At 49.5% G+C, this 20,104-nt stretch overlaps 5 protein-coding genes across 5 annotated transcripts; 2 read left to right on the top strand and 3 right to left on the bottom strand.

Annotated features, from left to right (window-relative positions):
• Nucleotides 1-884: 884 nt before the first annotated feature.
• Nucleotides 885-4,487, bottom strand: BP5553_10278 (uncharacterized protein; the record flags this gene model as incomplete). Its single annotated transcript, XM_032018901.1, has 5 exons — nucleotides 885-1,699; nucleotides 1,858-1,971; nucleotides 2,147-2,820; nucleotides 2,864-3,421; nucleotides 3,613-4,487. The coding sequence occupies 5 exons, from the start codon at nucleotides 4,485-4,487 to the stop codon at nucleotides 885-887; spliced, it is 3,036 nt and encodes a 1,011-aa protein (XP_031864925.1).
• A 1,081-nt stretch (nucleotides 4,488-5,568) lies between these two features.
• Nucleotides 5,569-6,897, top strand: BP5553_10277 (Uncharacterized protein; the record flags this gene model as incomplete). Its single annotated transcript, XM_032018900.1, has 2 exons — nucleotides 5,569-5,752; nucleotides 5,879-6,897. The coding sequence occupies 2 exons, from the start codon at nucleotides 5,569-5,571 to the stop codon at nucleotides 6,895-6,897; spliced, it is 1,203 nt and encodes a 400-aa protein (XP_031864924.1).
• An 884-nt stretch (nucleotides 6,898-7,781) lies between these two features.
• Nucleotides 7,782-8,265, bottom strand: BP5553_10276 (Uncharacterized protein; the record flags this gene model as incomplete). The annotated part of the gene is made up of 2 exons (XM_032018899.1): nucleotides 7,782-8,094; nucleotides 8,147-8,265. The coding sequence occupies 2 exons, from the start codon at nucleotides 8,263-8,265 to the stop codon at nucleotides 7,782-7,784; spliced, it is 432 nt and encodes a 143-aa protein (XP_031864923.1).
• A 568-nt stretch (nucleotides 8,266-8,833) lies between these two features.
• On the top strand, nucleotides 8,834-13,475 carry BP5553_10275 (DBL homology (DH-domain); the record flags this gene model as incomplete). Its single annotated transcript, XM_032018898.1, has 2 exons — nucleotides 8,834-11,099; nucleotides 11,152-13,475. The coding sequence occupies 2 exons, from the start codon at nucleotides 8,834-8,836 to the stop codon at nucleotides 13,473-13,475; spliced, it is 4,590 nt and encodes a 1,529-aa protein (XP_031864922.1).
• A 769-nt stretch (nucleotides 13,476-14,244) lies between these two features.
• On the bottom strand, nucleotides 14,245-16,386 carry BP5553_10274 (MFS general substrate transporter; the record flags this gene model as incomplete). Its single annotated transcript, XM_032018897.1, has 4 exons — nucleotides 14,245-15,278; nucleotides 15,331-16,142; nucleotides 16,221-16,295; nucleotides 16,364-16,386. The coding sequence occupies 4 exons, from the start codon at nucleotides 16,384-16,386 to the stop codon at nucleotides 14,245-14,247; spliced, it is 1,944 nt and encodes a 647-aa protein (XP_031864921.1).
• Nucleotides 16,387-20,104: the final 3,718 nt, after the last annotated feature.

Here is a 20,104-nt window from a genome sequence, read left to right as displayed (position 1 = left end):
AGAGGATGTAGTCTCGCATTTCCATACTTCAGGACATGGATTAGATGGGAACAGTGGAAGGGCAATGCTGCTAAAACTGCCCCGAGGAGAAGCTTCATATCTCCCGGGTAAGTTAGATCCTATAGTTTACCACACGGAACGAGACGCACCACGGCAAAGCGTAATTTCTTGTAGGAAATGGGAACGACAACGCACAACCACCCTGATACAAGTGGCGACCAAAAAGAAGTAGAACACTGGTTGAAGAAGGTTCACAGTTGAAGGGCTCGGTGTTTAAGTGATATCACCCAATTCCGAAGTACATAAAACATGAAATAATATCATGAAACCACCATCTATGTTTTGGAGACTAAAAAGCCTAATTCCTTGAGATATATGGCACGGTCTGAATGTCTTATAGAGATGTGAAGTTATACTTCTAATTGGGACAATGCCCGTTGCCCATTGCCCCTAAAGATGCTAGCGGGAATATGTAAAATTAACGGGAGACAGATGCTTGGTTCATATTAAGGCGATAAATGTAAGTTAACGAATATAATTATATTAATTGATGAGCAGCTGCTTTCTCCAAGTCTCGGGGATCCTACAAGCAAGTACCAATTTCGCACCGCAGAAAGACACATGAAGGAATTATTATTATTAATTCCTAGATCGGGTATCTATGTGTACCTATCTATGCATGCAACGGCGTAGATGGAAATATGCCTGCCTTCTGTAATACGCTAGGAAAAAAAGGGGCAAAGAAGACCCCGAGGAAAAAGCATAATTGGGTATCGATATTGAAGGTGCCTGCCCACCTGAACGCCATGCTCGCAGCTCAGCAAATTAACCCACCTCCCGAACGGACTTCCATAAAGCCTACCTAGGTAGAGAGCGATTCCAGTTTATTCTAGAGACGGAGGCCCGTCGTTATCGTGTTGATGTTCTTTCAGTCCATTAACACCAAGCGCGGCACGGGCAGCAGCACCACCATCAACTGGCAGTTGGCCTTCAAATTGCGCCAATAGTAACTTCCGATGTTGTTCCCGAATTCTTTGTTGTCGGATCATCATATGCTCCTCTAAATACCGTGATTTATGAGCGTTGAAGTCATCATTCATCTGATCAGCTCTTTGGTTTACTGCTTCCATATGCTGATGCATTCGCTGAATTGATTCTTGCTGTATCTGTACTAGGGCTCGTGGTTGCATTCGTAAATGACCATCTATTCGTAACTTTAGTTCTGGTGGCGCCCGAGGCGCTTCAGGTTGTTGCATAAGCGCCTGGTTCTGTTGAGCATGGCGATCGCAAGCCTCCTGTTGTAGTCTCTGTAGCTTCCGATGGGCTACAGCCTGTCTTTCCATATCCGCTTTTTGCAATTTAATGAGGCGTTCTCGAGGCGATGCTTGAGCCTCGGGTACTTCAGGCCCAGGATTTGCTCCACGCACAGGCGCTGCATTTAATGGCGGTGCAAATGCCATGGGAGGATCCGGAAAAATAGGGAAGTTGAACTCAGGAAATTCAGGTATGCGAACTGGCTCGTCAAGAATTGGGAAAACTGGGAAAGCTGGTATCGCCTTACGTCGCGCTTGTTCAGCTGGAGCTCGAACAGGAGGGCGATGACCAATAAAACCACGCCGGTGAGCCTGAAAAATCTCATCGCCGAAATCGAAATCGAAGTTATCGAAAGGGTTTTCGAAAGGGTTTTCGAAAGGGTTTTCTTGGCAAGTCAGCTTTCTAGTCGAATCGAATGCAGGACATGCGACGGCTGGAAATATAATGCTCTGGGCAGGCCATATGCAGCTTTAGAGTAGCAATAGGTCGTCACCCAAGCGGGCTGTTCCCCTTGGAATTTAATCTTGGGAAGATACAACCTACCTATTATGGGATCGAGTTCATCTCCCCATCCGAGTTCATCAGCTACTTGTGGTTGGTTTCCTGGCGGCGGTGCAGGGCGTGCACCATAGTATTGTGGTAAGATATGCCGATGAGCTTCGGTATTATATAGTTAGTAGGAAATGGTTGAAGTCTTCTGGAAAATAACCCAAGTCTCGCACAGGAGCCGTGTACCAATCACAACTTGAAGCAATCCCAGATACGGTATGCTTTTGTGGGACGGACTCCTTTATCGAGACTCTTTGCCGAAAATGAAATGCTGCCTACTGACCATTGATACGTGCAGCTTCTGCCTGATAAGCACGCATTCTAGGATGTAACGATTTCCGGCGTTCCTCATCCTTCAGGACGGCATCCGATACCTTTATCTGTAGGTCCTCGTCGGTATACTCAGGATGCTCAGCTCGAATCTTCTCAAGGGCGTCCTTCTCGGCTTTCTTGACTTCCTCGTTGTGGCGATCCTCGACGCTCTCAAACAACGGACAGTTGCCGGACTTGCCACCCCGGCTTCGATCATTAAAATGGTCATAAGCACAGGATTTGGAGCAAACATAGCATTGCACATTGTAACATCCATTGCGCGTGCAGGTCATCTTGTTACAGCCTTCCTCCTTGACGAATGGGGTTCCACATTTGTTGCACTTCCTAATTAGCGCCGCAGACATCGCCTCTTCGATTTGGCGGCGAATTGAAAGGCCATTGTCTTTAGCATTTTCCTCGCAACTCTTGGGGATGTGGGAATCCAGCTTGCATAGTCGACAGCTGATTTTCTCACAGTCGGGAGCTTGGCATCGGAATTCCCTATCGACCTCGACTGGTGGATACTCAGCGGCAAATGGGCAAAATGGGCAGCTTGCAAGGTTCTCTATGCCAGCCATGCGCAACATTGCTTCTTGTTCATTTCGTTCGAGGGCAATTACTGTTTTCTCGTCCAAGAATTGAGATCTGTTTCGTCAGCAGAATTAGCCAAATATACATAGGGACTTACCTTTGGTCCATAGTGAATCCCGACTTGCATCCATCCATCGACATGCAATGAAGCTCATACTTGGAGTTTCCAATCTCAGTCTCCGCAGTCTGTCGCGCACAACCTCGGCAGAACCAATGTAGGATATCGCTATCACAATGCACCATTCGGTTAAGTGGGAAATCTCCGAAGCAGCATCCGCATTCTGACATAGTGCCCTCTTCTTGGGCTTTTTGGGTATTAGCTTGTTCGTCAAGCTCGGCTTGCAGTTCAGCCTCCCGCTTCTTGTCAGCCTTTTCCTTCATCCTCCGCGATGCCTGTAACTCCTGGAGAACCTCAACCAGCGCGGGATCTGCCGTTATATCCTCAATGGAAGCCTTTATGTTTTCAGCTAGGTATAACGGTTGCATGGACCTAGGTTTCTTGATTTTGTTGTACGGTCGATCTGTTGGGTCATACGTTCGATGGGCTTCCTCAAGTACTCGGTAGGCATGAAACAAACGATATTGCGATTGATTCAGCGTTGCGTCAATGAAAGCCATCGGGGTTGTAGAAAATTCTTGGCTCAAGATAGCGCGTCTAAAGAATGTTAGGACTAGAACCGATTCCCATTTCTTCACTTGTTAGGACTGATATATCCCTCCGAGTCGAAAAGAAAATCCGCGAATTTGCCTCACCCAAGAGAAACATAGCATCAGGTGACGATATTCACGTGGATAACTCCCCTCTGCTTTATACATTTAAGTCAAACAAAGGGACAGCACACTTACATATAAGGCCGCGATGCCCCGGGGGAACGGTCAGCCGCCCCGTACTTTAGTATCACTGTCTCATCTTCATCAACTTCCCTTTTCCTCTTCAGGGTCTTCTTCGTATCTTTTGCCTTGGGGTACGGGTTCCCGCTCTCCATCTTATCAAGAATATGGGCGATTAGACGATCCGAAGCTCGCGAGACGTCGTTGTAAAGTTCAGAAACATGATCACGACAGATGTCAGGGAAAATGGCTAGAACGGCATCAACACAGTCCTTGCGCGTTTGGACGTCCGGCATGTACTGTGAGTCCTGCTCAAGATCAATCGGTGGCTCGACGGGATGTTGTAGACCATTGTGATGTGCTATTTCATAAGGCTGACCCTCGGCCCCCTCCATCAATGCTCGGACGAGTTCTTCGTCAGGGTCGAAAACGTCATCAAAGTCATAGTCTTCCCATTCCTCTTCTGCCCCCTCAAAGGCATCTGGATTGTGGGGCTGTTCGTCCGCCAGAAGGCTATTGAGATCGGGAGGATGCTGTTCATAATCATCCATAGCTAGATCTTTTCCTGGATGTCTATCTCCTACATGCGGTTGGAGGGCATCATCGTCATCGTCGTCGGGATCCGAGTTCTCGGATACCAGATCGATGACATCCATTGCTGCGGCGGATCCGGATCTATTCATTTGGACATCGCTTCTTTCTGGTTTTCGGCGAGATACGATGTTCATTGCTTGCAGTTTATCCTTAAGTTTGGCCACTGCCTTTGTCTGCTGTCTGATTCTGGTGAGAAGTGCCGCTGAAGACGGGGACGCTGTGTGCGGGGCCAGCGACGGAGCTGCTCTCGACGACCTGCTATGAGTACTGACAGCTGCGTGATCTACACTATTCATAGTTAGAATGAATCAGCTAGCTAGAGTATAAAGAGTGAAAGGCGAGGTCGAGCTGAGAGACGTGTTGCACCAATGCCAGCAGTACTCTACAGCCTTGGGAGCTTCGTGATGTTGGTATGTCGCGGGGGGGAACTGGTGAATTCGAGGCAAGTTGATATTTAACACCTACATGAAATTACTGCGCAGCTCCGACTGATGTCACGGCGGCCATGCCCTAATCAAGCGTCAAGAAGAGCTGATATTGGCTACCAACAAGGTTGATCATGGAGGACTCGAGAGACGGCGTGACGGCGTCAATGTTGGGTGTAGAGAGGTTGTTCCCAAAGAGGGAATCCCGGTGTCTCGCGTATCTTATCGGCACGTGTTACGAGTGGATGACTGATGTTTTGCCGAAGATTATCCGACCACGTGATATTTTCTGTGAGCAGTGTTTTGGATGAAGTGAAGTGAAGTGAATTAGGTAATCTCGTGGTCGCTGTCAGGAACGGAAACAACCCCGCAACTCCTTCCTTCCTTTTAGATCCCTGGGCTGCTTAATTCCGGCCTCCGACCTCCGACGTCCAACATCGGTTCTCCACGGCTTTATCTTGGGCGTGGATCACCGCCCCGTATCTGGACATCCAGTGCTTTCTCTGTACAGTAACTATAACCTGTGTTTACTCAATGGAAACCCCAAAACGCCAATACGTAAGGTATAACAGCTCCTTTGCCTAGTAGTGCCGCCCATGTCACACGATCTGGGCAGATGATTGCCTATAGCAGGTTGTTGTTAGTACAGCTTCCCTGGTTAGCCAACGAGCTAGGTCTTTCTGGCCTTCCTCAATGGAATGCCCGTCATGCATCCCTTCATTTTCTCTTTGTCATTCTGTCAGCGCTACGTGAGTTATAACTTAATTGCACAGATACATATCTATCTAACTCGTCTGTTACACACTTGATACCTTTCTCTCCACAACTACAATACAATCAATCCTATATTGATCGTCAACGGTTCCAACCCAGCAAGATCCAATATCCAACATCCAACAACTCAGCACAAACCAGCCTCGTAGAGCCTACCTAGGTACACTGTCACATCACCATGGCCGACTTGCCCCGGGCATCATCCGCTGCTCTCACGCTTGTCCATCCGACACTCGCCGAGAAGAAGCATACTTGGACCCTCAACTCCCAAAGCTGGGGAACTGCTCTGGCAGTCGACGATTACCTCGAGCGTGAAAGCTACCTCGCCAGCATTCCAGCAACACGAGATGGCGGCGTTACACGTAGGTCTCGCTCTCTCCTTCCCGGGGTTTGGCCACTTGAGTGACGGCACTCGCTGCTTTTCCTCTACAAGATATACTTATAACCTCTCCGAAACAGAAACCTGAAACTAACAAACTAATCTGCAGACTGGATCCTCACCGATAGCACCGCTCCTGCCGAATCTCGTCCTGTACTAGCATGCTGCGAATCTCTCCGCCGCCGTGCTGTCATCTCCCTCCCTGGCAGCCCGACAAAAGAAGTTATAACCCATGGTATCGGGTCCGTATTCTGTCCACCCGCCTACCGTGGCAGAGGCTACGCATCCCGCATGCTCGCACTCCTAGCACCCATTCTCAAAACGTGGCAAAAAGAGGAAGGGGAATGCTACTTTTCGATTCTGTACTCTGACATTGGCAAGAAATACTATGCTGGTCTAGGATGGGATGTCTTTCCCAGCGCCCATATCTCTCTTCCAGCTCTTGCTGCTCCGGTGACTAATGGGGTCACAACAAATGGAACAAACGGGGTCACAGTAAATGGAACAAATGGGGTGCACAAAACGAAGGCAGGGGCAAGGACACTCACCCCTGCTGAAATTGCCCCCCTTTGCGCCCTTGACGAGCAATACATCGGGACCGCCGTTCAAAGCACCGCTAAACATATGAATAAACCAGCCGTAGCACTCCTCGCCGATTACTCCACCATGGAATGGCACCACCTCCGCGAAGACTTCATGTGCGACAAGCTTTTCCAAGGCAAAGTACCAACGATCAAGGGCGCTATCTCTTCTGGCGACAAAGGCTCACGCATCTGGACCATCTTCACGCGAAGCTTTTACGGCCCATTGCAGGACCCGAAGTCGGGGAATGTACTCCATCTTTTAAGGCTAGTGATGGAGGATGAGCAAGACACCGAGGAAAACGCCCAGAAGCTAAAAAGCGTGTTGGAGGTGGCGCAACGCGAGGCAGGGACGTGGGGGCTTGCAGCCGTGGAAATGTGGAATGTAAGTCCGGTGGGTAAAGCACTTCTGGAGAGGACGGGTCTAGAACATAAGGCGGAGGAGAGAGAGGAGGAGAGTATTTGCAGTTTGATGTGGTATGGCCCTGGGAAAGGCGGGGTAGAGGGTGTGGAATGGGTTGCGAATGAGAAGTTTGGTTGGTGTTGAGATACCTAGACTGGGATAGGAATTTGGAGAAGAGAGACTCGTTTCTTTTTATTATGGATTAGGTTTCTCAGTAACTGGAGGTATTTTTATGGTAAACCGCGCTAGAGTAGCAGCACAAGCTGGAGACGTAAACGCAATCGGGTTATGCTATATGAATTTATGACTGGTCAATGGAGTTAATTGATTAATGTGTCGACCTAGCCTGTATTTCTATGATCTTCGCCCAGCTGGCCGTCTAGCTGTTCAGAAATATGGGCATACAGTAAAACAACTATATATCCTAATCGTTGTAATTAAATAGCCCTCTAGGGATGGGATATTAATCCTTTTATCGACCTACGTGCCAGTTTCTTCGCTCTCTCCGCAGTCCCGTCCCGCTTGGATATAAACCTTCCAACAATCATCCCCCCAAGCCTCCGATCCGGATAGCTTTGATCTGCCAATAGTCTGTTGCTAATCGATATATCTCGATCCGCGGACCCCTTCCAGAGCTAAAAATCAACGTCACGCGACATGAAGTATAGATCATTAGCCAGCGGCGTCATTACCGCTTGATCCACACCTTCCTGGTCCATCTTAATTGAGGCCCTTACCGAAAACAGTCCGTTGAGTTAACATAACTGGATTTTCTTAGGGCATTTGACTACCGAGAGCCTAAATTTATGCAATGTTCCTTCGAATGCCCCATTCGCTTTTATGTGGACGAGATGGTTATTCCGAACGGCGACGGAGGCTACCGTGGTGTTCGTTCTTCGCTCCTCGTACAGGGTCCGTCCCCGTTCCGCCAAGTTGTGACAAACAACCCTTACTTCTATAGTGACTCACAAGAAATCCAAATTTCTAGCAGCAGCAAATGCATGGACCGGTATGAGCAAAATGCCTAATCAATTATCCTTCTGCGCAGCTCTGCTCTTGGCGAATTTCTCATGCCACTTATTGACCTTCGGCGGAGCTTTAGACTCTGCCTCCTGCACAATCAACTCGATGGTATCCGCAATCTTGGCGGTTGTAGTAACTGAAGGCTGTGGAATAAAAGTCGCAGGATCATCTAACTCTGTAGGCTTGGTCAAGGACGGTTTGAGCACCATGATCGGATTTGATGTGTTCTTCTGTCGCATTTGGTATTTCTTATCGCCGGTGCACAGAACCGCATATCCAGGAGTCGTGGCGGTCGGAGGAGAGGAAATTATAGAGATTCTGCCAGAGATATTAGCCATTGTCTGGGGGAAGATGGGGAGGCGGAACTGACCGCGGGGGGTTGTCTGACTCTAGGAGCGCGAGGAGCTCTGGAGGTAGCTCAAGAAGCTTGAAAGCCTGTTGACCATGGCTTGCCGAGAAAGGAATATCGAGATTGTATTGAGTAGCCATAATTATATGTCACCGTTGTGATGATGGAAGTTTGAGGTGGACTGTTTATTTTTAATATAGTTGAGACGGTCTGTTTTGGGTTCCGAGCTTGGTGGGGCTAGGATGCGCATTTGTTGACAAGGTACACAGCCGTCCAATCAACGCGTCCAATCCCCAGTGAAGATCTCGGAACATCGAATCTTTGGATGCCCAAAGCCAAGTACAACACTCTCTTCCGAATCGACGATCCTAGATCTTGCGGATAGTGTCGCTATTGCTAGTACGAGATATCGTTCCCGGTGACATGATCTCCTTGCTCGTGCATCCCCATCTGCACAATCTCTTCCACGAAAACCACGGCTGAGGAGACGCGTCGGATTGTTTTCCACCACTCAATTCATATCGAATTCAAAGCCAATCATATGTTCGGCTTGAGAAGACACGCGTGATCGAATCATTCAGCAAACTTCGAGAACACAGAAAACACGCCCTTCCTCCCACCATCCCCACCCTCATCGAGACATCTTTGGCATGGAGGCCCATTGAGCGACCCAAGCTAACTACATATCTACGTGCGACATCCTCCGCAATGGTTCGGGTCACGGACGAGCTGGCCTTGTCGCAAGACCAGGTCAGTCTCTACTATACAACAGATCCATTCCTGGCGAATCTGCCAGTGCTCCTCTTCCACGGTCCTTCAATTACCAGCAACTCGACCCTCAACAGCTCTCGAATCCAAGTCCACGTCTTCACAGCAGCTGGGTTTCAAAGTTATCCGCGCATCACTGTCTCACCGAACTCGCCCTTCTACCAATCCGTAAACCATCTGCCGCGCGAGAAGCAAGGAGACGAAATATGTCGAGGACTCGCGTTTGGGCTTTTCAAGTATTTTAAGGAGTTGCCAGAGGTGGTCAAAAGCGGCTTGATACTTCAATCAGCGAATTCTCGAAACAAGAGACCCGGATCAGCGCAATCTCTATTTAGCGAGCAACATGCAGCAGATTTGGTGGGCACTATGGTCAAGGTGGACAATATAGGGGATGTAATACAGGATATTGAAGCAGCTCTGCGCCCTCAAAATATTAGCCACGTCGATATCGATCTTGTGCTGCCACCAGGCTCCATTGCCCCATTCCAGGAGGAGGATACCGAGGCACATATGGATGAGGAGGAACTGGAAGACCCGACATTGAAACAGTATGGCATGTATGCGCCACTGGTCAAGATGTTGGGCGAGGTAGCGTTCCTTCCGACTTCCAAATTGCGTCGCGCTCCATCAAGGCCCACTTCTCGGAACAGGTCCAGATCGTTTCTAAAGGATCACAAGATGTCGTTGCGCCGGGAGATGGGCGAATTGGTTGATACAGAAGAACGATATGTCATCAAGATGCATGAGCTAGTCAACCATATTGCGGATGACTTCCGTACGAAAGCGAAGAATCGACCCTTTGGAAGTTTCAGTCCCTCAGCGGAAGATCTGCAGAGACTTTTCCCTCGATCTTTGGATCGAATTCTGCAGGTTAATTCGGCCTTCCTAACGGCTATTCGGAAGGCCATGGACGAGTCAGAAGACGACGCTATGCGAGATTTGGAGGCACCTGTTTTCAGTTCAACTGGCTCTCGACATGGTGCAACCGGTCGCTCAAAAGATCCAACTGGAACCCTTGCCTTTGCAAAAATACTTCTTGAATGGTTCCCCCAATTTTCTGATTGCTATCAAGAATATATTCGTGCCAGTCAAGAATTTCCACAAATCATCACAATGTTCTCGAAACAGCAGTCTAGTTTCTCGCAACGAGTGCAGCAAACAGGAGAGCAGCGCCTCCGATCCGCTGTGATTGAGCCAGTCCAGCGTCTACCCCGTTATAGCCTCTTCATTGACAATATTGTTAATTATCTTCCGGTCGGTCACCCGGCCTTACAGTCCATGCTCAAGGCGAGAGATATAATCACCTCAATTTGCTCTTTGGATCCTCCAGCAGCGGAGAAATCACAGATCACAAATCGTTTAAGGAACATAACGGATTCATGGCCCACTTCATTATATCCTCAAGGTAGATTGATCACGGCCGTTGATTTTGTTGAACTCTCGCCTCCATTTCACGTCGAGCCATCTGGAACACCAGGAATCTCAAAAGAGGGCATCTTTCTCCTTTTTGCAGACTGCATCGTTATTTTACGGAAGGCAGCGCAATGTAACCTCTCAGCTCGAGGTGTTATGGCCGAAGTCGATAAGCCATCCGCTGCTACGATGATGGCCTCGGTGACTGCCGGTGCGGGAGGACAAAAGCGTGTCTACGACTTGACATTTGCCGGTTGGCATGCGCTAGGTGATACTCGATTTACAATGTCAGATGATGCACGCAGCGTCTGGATGAGCTCTTTGAAAGAGCTGAAGGATGCTACTGGTCGTGACCGTAACGGGCTGGCCGCAAATGTCAGGAACTTCGTTCTCCAAGGGAGTTACGAAGGGAAGGCGTTGAAGCTCACCGAAGAAGTTTCTAGAGCAAGGGTAGAGGGGCGGTTCTCGGAGACAGAACGGGAGACAGATAAATGGTGTTTGAGATCCATCAGGTTCCCTGCGGCCGAAATCACCCTTCATACCGCAGTATTTGAGGAAAGCATTGACACCCTTATCGAGGGTCGAAGAGAGCCAGCGCCTATACGAATTGTGGTTGACCATGAGAAAGGAACCAAGGGTGCCCCGGTAGGCCATTATGGTGTCGAAATTGTAGCAAATGTGTCGGTCCTCGGCGGCGGGTTGAAATACAGGGTAGAGGTTGATGGTCTCCACGATAAGGTTTATGTAGACGAAGTGGTCGAGGAGCACTTTCTGCCCATATTTGCAAAGAGAAGTATGCTATTTCTCCATTTTATTTTATTCCCACTTCTAACTAAGTTTCACAGCTGTCGACTTGCTACGTTCACAATACAATTGCAGCAACCCAGCGCTGTCTGTCGCCTTGATATCGTTCTACTCAAAGATCCTTAAGTCAATTCATGTATTCATCGAAGGGGATAAATCAAAAGGATTCAGGCCACCTTCCCCTGTTAAGATGTTTTCAAGCTTCTTGACAAGCGGGTTTAGCAGTTCCATCACATCGTTCAAGGATTCTGGGTCATATAACCAGAAGCACTCACGAACTCTAACCCTCGGAAACATCCCCTCTATGCAAGCCCCGGCAGTCTCAAGAAACAATAGCAATAAATCTACGCATTCAATTCAGGATGTGGATGGGAAAGGCAGCGTGCGGACCGCGATGGATGATAGTCGACCCGTAAACCCTCTTGTTCGACTAGAGGAAACATTTACTGGCTACATTGCTGCATTGCAGGCCCGGAAGGGCAACATTATTGGGAGAACTCTTAGGAGTCGTGGGACTGCTGATGAATTAGCCATCAACGCTATCTACAACGCATTCATCGAAAATCCCTTTGACCAACGAGCAGCCTCGGAGGTTTCTGTCGATGTCCTTTTCGTAGCCTTTGAGAAGTATCTGAGAATGGCGTGGAAGGATCAGATGGGTCAGGTCATGTCTATACAAACTTTAGACTCTCTTCAGGAGCGAGCTTTGAAGCTTTTCCGAGGAGATTTTGCGGACTACGTTCGGATGGTCTTTGGCGAAATGGCACCCCAAAATAGGCGGGCATTTATTGCTATTATCAAGCTTCTAGCTGACCTTCTTGACGGTTGTGGCAATGACGGAGACCGCGGTGCTTTGACAGCCGCCTTTGCTGAGTTACTAGTCATTGATGGCCAACCTCATGATTACATTAACCTGTTGGATCGTATGGTGGAGGAATCCGAGCGATTATTCGAGGATATCGGCCCTGGCGCGATTGGTGATAACTCGGGATATGGTTCGGTTTCTGGCAGTCGATCAAATCACTCAGCTACTGGCTCCCTGACGTCGAACGCATCCTCCCTACGGAAACGATTCGCCGATACACTTCTTAGACAGAATAGCAACAAGGGTGACTCGGATTCTCGCCCTTCTGTGTGGAGAACACTAAGTAAGACAAGCCGCAATGCTGCCACTGGAGAAGCGATCCCTTCTTCAAGTTCAAGCCTCACTAAGGCGTCCCTAAATCGTTCAAGATCTATCGAGTCTCCTGGTAGACGACCACTCTCCCGTGATAGGCCTACCATTATTGGCACCTTCGATGATAGGCCTTGTAGTTCACATGGCCAGCCATCGAGACTTAGCACTATTGGCGCTTCCCCTCCGCCAGAGGAGACACAGGAAACAGCTAGATCATTGAAAAAGAAGCGGCGGAGTTCCTTGTCTGATCTAAAAAGCTTGATGGCAGCTGCAACGTTGGGAGACAGCTCCCCATTGTCAGCAGCACATCGCAAAGGACTCAAATTGAATACCTCGCCACGTACTACACCTACGAAGATTCCAGTTGCTGGTGGGGATCGAAATCGTTCGCCAATATACCGTACTGGATCTCCAACTCAGAAAGAGAATACACCGCTGAACTTGACTTCGAGAAATATTGGTAGTCTAACAGAGCGACCTCAAAATATCATGTCAACCCCCGACACAGTTGTAGTGAAGGAGCTGTGGCCAGGAAAAGGACATTCTAAGACGGTGTCTCTTTCATCGAATATCCCCACACTACGTGGAACCCCACGCGAGCGTGCTCCATCAGTCGCACGGCCAACAACAAGCGGTGGAAGAACATCCCCTCAAAAACTCCGTCTCCAAAGCCCTCAGAAGTTACGCGAGCGCCTCCACAACGAAGCCAAAGCCATCCACGATGCCGAGGCGTCCCTACAAACCGAGCTCTCCAAGATCGGCGAAGAAATGGCAAAACTAAACGCTGGCTCTGCCTCTTCAGTCCGGCCCCAAGATATCGCAAAGCTCTCCGCAACCATGTCCATCCTCGAATCCAAAATCCCTGTAATCGTCAAAGACCTCACCGCCAGAAACGAGACCATCAAGCAAGACCTCGAGAAGGGCCTACAGGCCTCGGAATTCAAGGTCAAGGGCCTAGACCAGCTTTACAAGGAGAGTAGCGCGGAGAACGAGCTCCTGTACGAGAAATTCAACGGCGAGTTAGGGAAGATTGTCAAGGCGCTGAGGGGTAAGGGGAAGGAGGATAAAGAGGAGCTGATTGGCAGGGTTAAGGAGTATAGTGAGGAGGCGGCCAAGGCTAAGAAGGAGAATGCGAGGTTGAAGAGGGAGATTGTGACTTTGAGGACGTTGTTGAAGGGGAATGAATGAATAAATGAGTGAGTGAGTAAGCCCAGTACCCGGTTCTCCCTATCATGGTTTTGCGATTGGGAAATGGGTCGGTTTGATTGGGCGTTTGTTGGCTGGTTGGTTGGTCAGGGCGGGCCGGCATGGATTTGGAGCGCTTTTGTTCATATTGTGTTGGTCTTTTAAGTGCATAGATAGGGAAGGAGGGGGGTTTTTCGTTGCGGCTGGGATGCGGGCTGTTGAAAACCAGGGCACTTACCTCGCTGGCGATGGGTGTATTGTATAGATCAGTAGTACTTTGCCTGAACACTTACCTAAGTACCTACATAGCTAGGTGGGTAAATGAAATGAATTCACGACCAACTAATTTTGCAATCATCAATCATATTTTTATTTCATTCATGAACCAGAGAAGGGTATAACTATCTCTATAAACATTCATATCATTTCCAAAAAGACATGTTGATTGAGCAAATTAATGCAGGGGGGATGAATAAGTAATAATAGTTATGTATGTGTTGGATATATATATCGCTGGGTATAAGCAAAGAGCTGCGAATTATAATAAAAAAATCAAACCGTCAAAAACAGCAAATGTGAAAAAGCTAAGGTAAGTCAAAAGAAGTCCCTGCGCGAGTTCCACCGTTATGATGATGCATGCATGTGATGATGTACTTTGTATAAATTGAAAATGGGGTATTTTAATTGACACTCTTGAGGAAAGGTTGCCACAACCTATGTATAGATAGGCAGGAGGGAGATAATATAAATATCAGGATGTGAGAGAGCCCATTTATGACTTCTCGGCAATCTCCGTGCTAGATCCATCATTGCTGTCCGTGTGGATGACGTCGCCGTTTCCAGCTTTCCGGTCGGCGCGCGCCTTGTCCGCTGCGTGGAGGGCTCCGATGCGGTCTTGGTCGTTGTTGCTCTCGAAGTGGTAGAGGGGCTCGAGGACGGCGCCCTTGCGCATGAGCACCCAGCGGTTGAACCACCATGGGAGCGCCTTGGTGAGTTGGTAGTGCATGTGTGTGCGGGTGGGCACGGCGAAGATGTAGTCGAGTTCTTCTAGGGTGCGCTGTTTGGTTTCTGGGACCCAGAGGAAGATCATGATCAGTGCGATGACGTTCGTTCCGGCGTAGAAGCAGAAGACTCCGGTGGTGGTCATGGCTGTCAACATGAGGGGGAGGAACATAGTCAAGACACAGGCCCAGAAGAGACATGTTGCGACGGCCCAGCCCATACCGACCTCACGATGAGAGAGAGGGAAGACTTCAGCGGAGTAGGTGAATGGAACGGGTCCTTCACCGGGCGAGTAGAACATGGCGAAGATGTAGACGAACATGGCGACGAGGGCAAGATGAGCGGTGGACTCTATGTCGATGAGAGCACAGAGACCGGCTGCGAGCAGCGACCATGCCATGTTGGGGAATGTGAAAAGGAGGAGTGCTCGTCGGCCGAAAGTATCGATGGTCCATATGGCTGGGAATGCGAAGAGGAAGTTGATGAGACCGAATCCCCACGAGGCGAACAGGGCTTGGAAATCTGTGAATCCGGAATTCTTGAAGATGGTCGACGAGTAGAAGGCGATGATGTTGATACCGCACATTTGTTGACCGATCATGACCACGAAGGAGGCGAGGGTGGCGCGGCGGACACGGGGGATGGTGAATAGTTGCACGAAACGGGTCACATAGTTGCTCTTTCCAATGATATCACGCTCGACTTCTAGTTGCGAGTGGATATAGTAGAGGTCGGCGGCAGCCTGAACTGGGTTGTTCCGTAGTTTTATGAGAGAGGCAAATGCTTTTGGGTATCTATTCTTCTCTGGTGATTGTTAGATTTTTGATTTGGATGCGAAGAGGCGAAGGGCACTTACTCATCAACCAACGAGGAGATTCGGGGCAGAAATAGATCAGGATGAGCAATGGAATAGCTGGGATGAAAGCGGATCCGAGTTGCAATCTCCACGCATATTTTCCAGTGTTAACAACAGCGAGATTTGCGCAATTTCCCAAAAAGATACCGAAGGCCGTCCATAACTGCCAGGACATAACCAGGGCACCTCGAATCGCTGCGGGACTATTTTCGGCGGCATAGATAGGGACCGTACTTCCTTTAGACCCCATACCCAATCCAAGGAGTAAACGGCAGGCAAGTTGCTCTTCCCAGGTTTGTGCGAGGGCAGATCCGAAGATGGGCAGGAAACAGAAGACGCCGGAGAAGAAGATCGTGCCGCGACGGCCGAAGTAGTGGTTCAGGGGGTCCGATAGCCAGCAGCCAACAAAGGCCGCGCCGATATATGGGCCCGAATTGACGAGCCCGACGAGAAGGGTGTCTTTCACCGAGTCACTTCCAATGCCATACACCTCAGGGAAACTCAGATTGGCGCCGTTACTACCAGTCTGATCCCAGCCTTGCACAGCGGCACCGATGGAGCACGTGACAATGGTCATGTATAACGCAAATGGTTGGCGCCACTTGTGTAGCACCTCGTTGCGAAGGGCGTCGATCTCCTCGGGAACCAAGGCATACTGGCCCGTGATATCTTCGTAGTTATCTGGGCTTTGAGCAACAAGGGCACCCTTTCTCAAGAGTTCCGTATGTTCAGTAAGGCCCTTCTCTACGGCGAAGTCCGACACCTGTTGGAGTAACTGCGCTTCAGGGATGCCAGCCAAAGGGTTCTGGATTCTACGAGGCGTCAGCAATGTTTAAACAATAGGTCATAGGTGAAAAATCAATGGGTGATGGAAGGGGGATGAAGCTTACTTTGCGTCCAGATTATTGTTGAGATTGACATGGGTTTCGCCATGAGCTAGTTCACCATGAGCTAGATCGCCATCGCTATTGAGAGGTCAATGGTGGCTCTTCTTCACATTTTGCCTATTGCAGGCATTGGATGCTAAACGTACCTCATCGACTTTGGTTCGGCCATTTTGCAGGACGGAGAAGGGGAGAAGACGTGGAACCTGAGGAGACTGCAGCAACCAACTCCAAGGCGGAAGCGCACGGGGTTATATAGATGACCTGGTCGCGAGGACTGCAGGCCAACCTCGAGGATACTTCCTGGGGTAGTAGCAGTTTCCCAGAGAGTGTACAGTATATCGTGAAAAGAGGATGCTATCCATGTTCCATGCTCGACTGGGCGTGGCGCCCCACCGTTTTCCACATTTTCTTCGACTCGCTATGGCTTTTGAGCCTTCAGGCAACAAGTTTGTGTACCTCTGGAACGATATGGTAAAGCAGCTAGTCGGGGTTAGCGTGTGAACGAGCACGCAGAAAAGCCTGGGGGAGCTGTGGAGCAGGTTGTGGAGTTGCTGGAGTAACTGGGGGAATAAGTCGCGGGGGAGGAGGATGGAGATTGGAGACTGGAGTAGGTGGTGTCGGGCAATAACAACACGAAACACCCCATGTGGCTCCAAGTCCCTGATTCTCAGCGGTTGTCAACTTGTCATCCATCTATTATTGTGGAGCAAACATAGAGTAATTACTGTAGTTGTTGGTACTCCCCGGCTTCATCCCTACAAGGGCTGACGGAGGATTCGCCCAGTCCAGCAGGAATCAACACTTGGCAGCGTCGCCGCATTGGCGCCAATCAATCCCATTGGCGCCGCGATGGGCGCTGAAAAAGATCTTCATTTTGATTGTCTCGCGCATGCCTTGCATCGTGCAATGTCGTGTGCTTGAGGTCCCCGACCGGTGGTGTTAACAGTGGACTTGTGGTGTGTTTCCGGCTCGTTCCCAGGCGCAAGCATCTAGCATGTACTTGGTTGGTACTACATCTGTAGCCGTACTTCGCCCCTAGATCCACCGTCTCGGGGAGGGGCGCCATGTGAGGATGTCATCTGGCTGCCTGGTCTAGTCCTCCTGGGGATTGCATGGCTCGATGGTTCTAAGGGTCTGAGACTCTAAGAGTCAAGAGTCCAGAAGTCTAAGAGTCCAAGGGAGTTAGTTGTCTATGGGCACCGCGCAGAGAAGAGACAACACTGAGCGAGGCTGAAACTCAGAGGAGGATAATCGGAGAGGCGACAAGAACGTGTGCTGATTAACGTTTGTGGCTGACGGGATGGCTGCTTGTGGCTGCCTCGATCCCTGTGGCCGCCCCCTGTCCCGGGCTTGGCCCCTGAACGACCTGTCACGGTCACTGGACACCGAGTCAGCGCTCTTCCAATGAACTTCAATAATCAACTCAACACACAGCACAAGGTACGGGGTCAGACTAGCAAAGTTGGTAAAGTGCGAAGCAACTGCTGCTGCGATTCTTCGTACCGTATCACTTATCACCACATACCAACACACTCGCAGCAAGCAGTCCCTGGCTAGTTGCACTCTGTACTACTCCACGGTACAGATACCTACCTCCGTTGCCTAAACCCTCGGCATCGCTGCCTATTGTTACATGCGGGATGTTACATGTGGTTCCATGGCGATTATTGGTGCGATCGCTAAGGGCTTTTTCTTCGCCGTACAGTACCTTGGTCCCAAGTACCTGCAAACCTGTTCCGTATATCCAGGTACTTCAATTAAGTACCTCTACCTGGGATGCCCTCGAGGCTCGCGCTGATGAGGGGTTGATTGAATAGTTGTGGTTCAATCCACTTATTATGTCTTATTAACTGCTAGCTGCTAGCTGCTAGTCTTTTATGCGGTAAGTTCTTTCCCCGATGTGAATTTGTGAGTTGCTGTGGATAGTCGGAGTCGCTACCTAGCCCAGGCTTTGTGGAGTCTTCTAACCTTTTGCTTCATACTCGAGTGTACCCAGAACTTCTAGGCAATGCTTCGGAGTAGGGAGCAGACCTATGCACGAGTAAGCACTACGATTGCCGTATGGAGCAATCCGGATGTGAATCTCGAGTAGGCTTTCTGGTGAAGCACAAGTGACCTGATACGGAGTAACGGAGCACAGCTGCTTATTCCCTCCTCCGTATTTCGTATCTCGTTGGGCCGAGTTGCTTCCTGCGCCAAATAACAGCCTGATCACAGCCTTATTTTCACATACACTTGAAGACAATTCTTACAATACTTCTTCTTGGTCGCACAGGAAATGGACCTTTCGATCCACGAGACGCCGGCACTGGTACAGAATCAAGAGCATCGGCGTGTCCCGACCAGTACTGGACCCTCCGTAGGCGCCAGCGATTCAAGGCATCGCAGAGAAGCGAAAACCGGACCCTCCGCCCGCCACCGCAGGGTCATTTGGCGGATGCCTGAATGCTCCTCGGCCCTCACAATGGTCCGCGCCCTTCTAGCACGAAAACTACCGAGTAAGTAAATGCTTGGCGCCTCTACGGAATGCCGAGCTAGAACTTCCAGAATGCGCCCCGACGTCGGTGGCTTGATTTCATTTTCTCCCCCTATCCCCCAACTTTCAGATCTTTAGTTCGCAAGCATTTCAGCGAGTCATCGTGTACTTTGTCCGAGTTGGTCACTTCATACGGTATAAAGATGCATTGCCGAAGTGGTCCCGAAAGATTAGTAGTCATCAGGTGACCTTTCGTGCGCACTCCCCCCTTTTCTCTCGTCGCTTCCGAGTATCCGACTTCCGTTTACTCGATTTGTTACATTTTCTTATAGCTTCTAAGATAGGGTATTAAGTAACCCATGTGGTTTTGCTTATGCGCTACAGAAATATCAGCTGCAGCACTTCTTCTCTCTACTATGCTTGCAATCTGCAATAAACCTCATCACCCACTTCACAATACGAAGCACCTCTCCAGCCGAGCATCGATAGCCGATATCATACCTTCATCGCCACCAAGTTGCGCTCGAAGAGAACGGCAGAGGTCTCCCAGCCCGGAATCGCGTCTATCCCTCCACGCGCGACAGCCATCGGCATCGACGTCCAAGCCCTTGTTCCCTACAACTCAGCGAGACCTATTGATCCCGCAGTATCGCGCTTGAGCGAAGGCGGGTTTTGGCAAAAGCGAATGCAATGTGCCGATTCGAGGGAAGACAGCCATAGATCACGATGAGCTTGCGAGTGATGTGGTTGACCTTGCAGAGAAAATAAGTTGGATTTTGGCCCCTTCGTCTTCGTGGGTGCGAGAATGGGAACAAGCTAGTTGGTACTCGCTCATGCTGCTGGTCAATACGTGCAAGATAACTGCAAGATATGTCGAGTGACATCTTCCCTCCTTATAACATTTGCTCCTGATGCCGAGTTGTGCTGATTCCAAGCGTCTAAACAGGGCTTTATCTAGGTTGACACGGCTATGCCGCAACCAGTCGCAACGAAAGGTTCCCCGAGTGTTGCTCCATCGAGAGAGCTGTAAGACTTACTGCTAACTTTAATCCAACACAATAGTATCGAGTATATTTCGTCTTCTTCACTGGGCCTTTCGATATTGGCGAAGGCAACGCTGCGTCGCCAAAACTAGTCGAGAGATATGAACATATCTTTAATAAATTCGATGCCATAGCGATCGAGCGTTGCGCGCAAGTATTCAACTCGGAGGACTTGACCATATCCCACACGCAGCGTATGCTTGAGGATACCCTTGCATTCGCCAAATCCAACTTAGCATCGTGGTAACTCAAGCTTGGACCATAAGTGATTTTACTATATAAGTAAAATTGCAGGCTGGTGAACCGTCGGTATCCCTGGCTTTTGGGCCGACCTTCATATTTCCTGATATCTTGTTATCTGAGAAGGG

Source organism: Venustampulla echinocandica (assembly GCF_003357145.1).
Source record: "Venustampulla echinocandica strain BP 5553 chromosome Unknown scaffold_14, whole genome shotgun sequence".
NCBI classification, from domain to species: Eukaryota; Fungi; Ascomycota; class Leotiomycetes; order Helotiales; family Pleuroascaceae; genus Venustampulla; species Venustampulla echinocandica.
The sequence above is the reverse complement of the archived record's forward strand: the minus strand, read 5'-3'. Positions and strand labels throughout refer to the sequence as shown.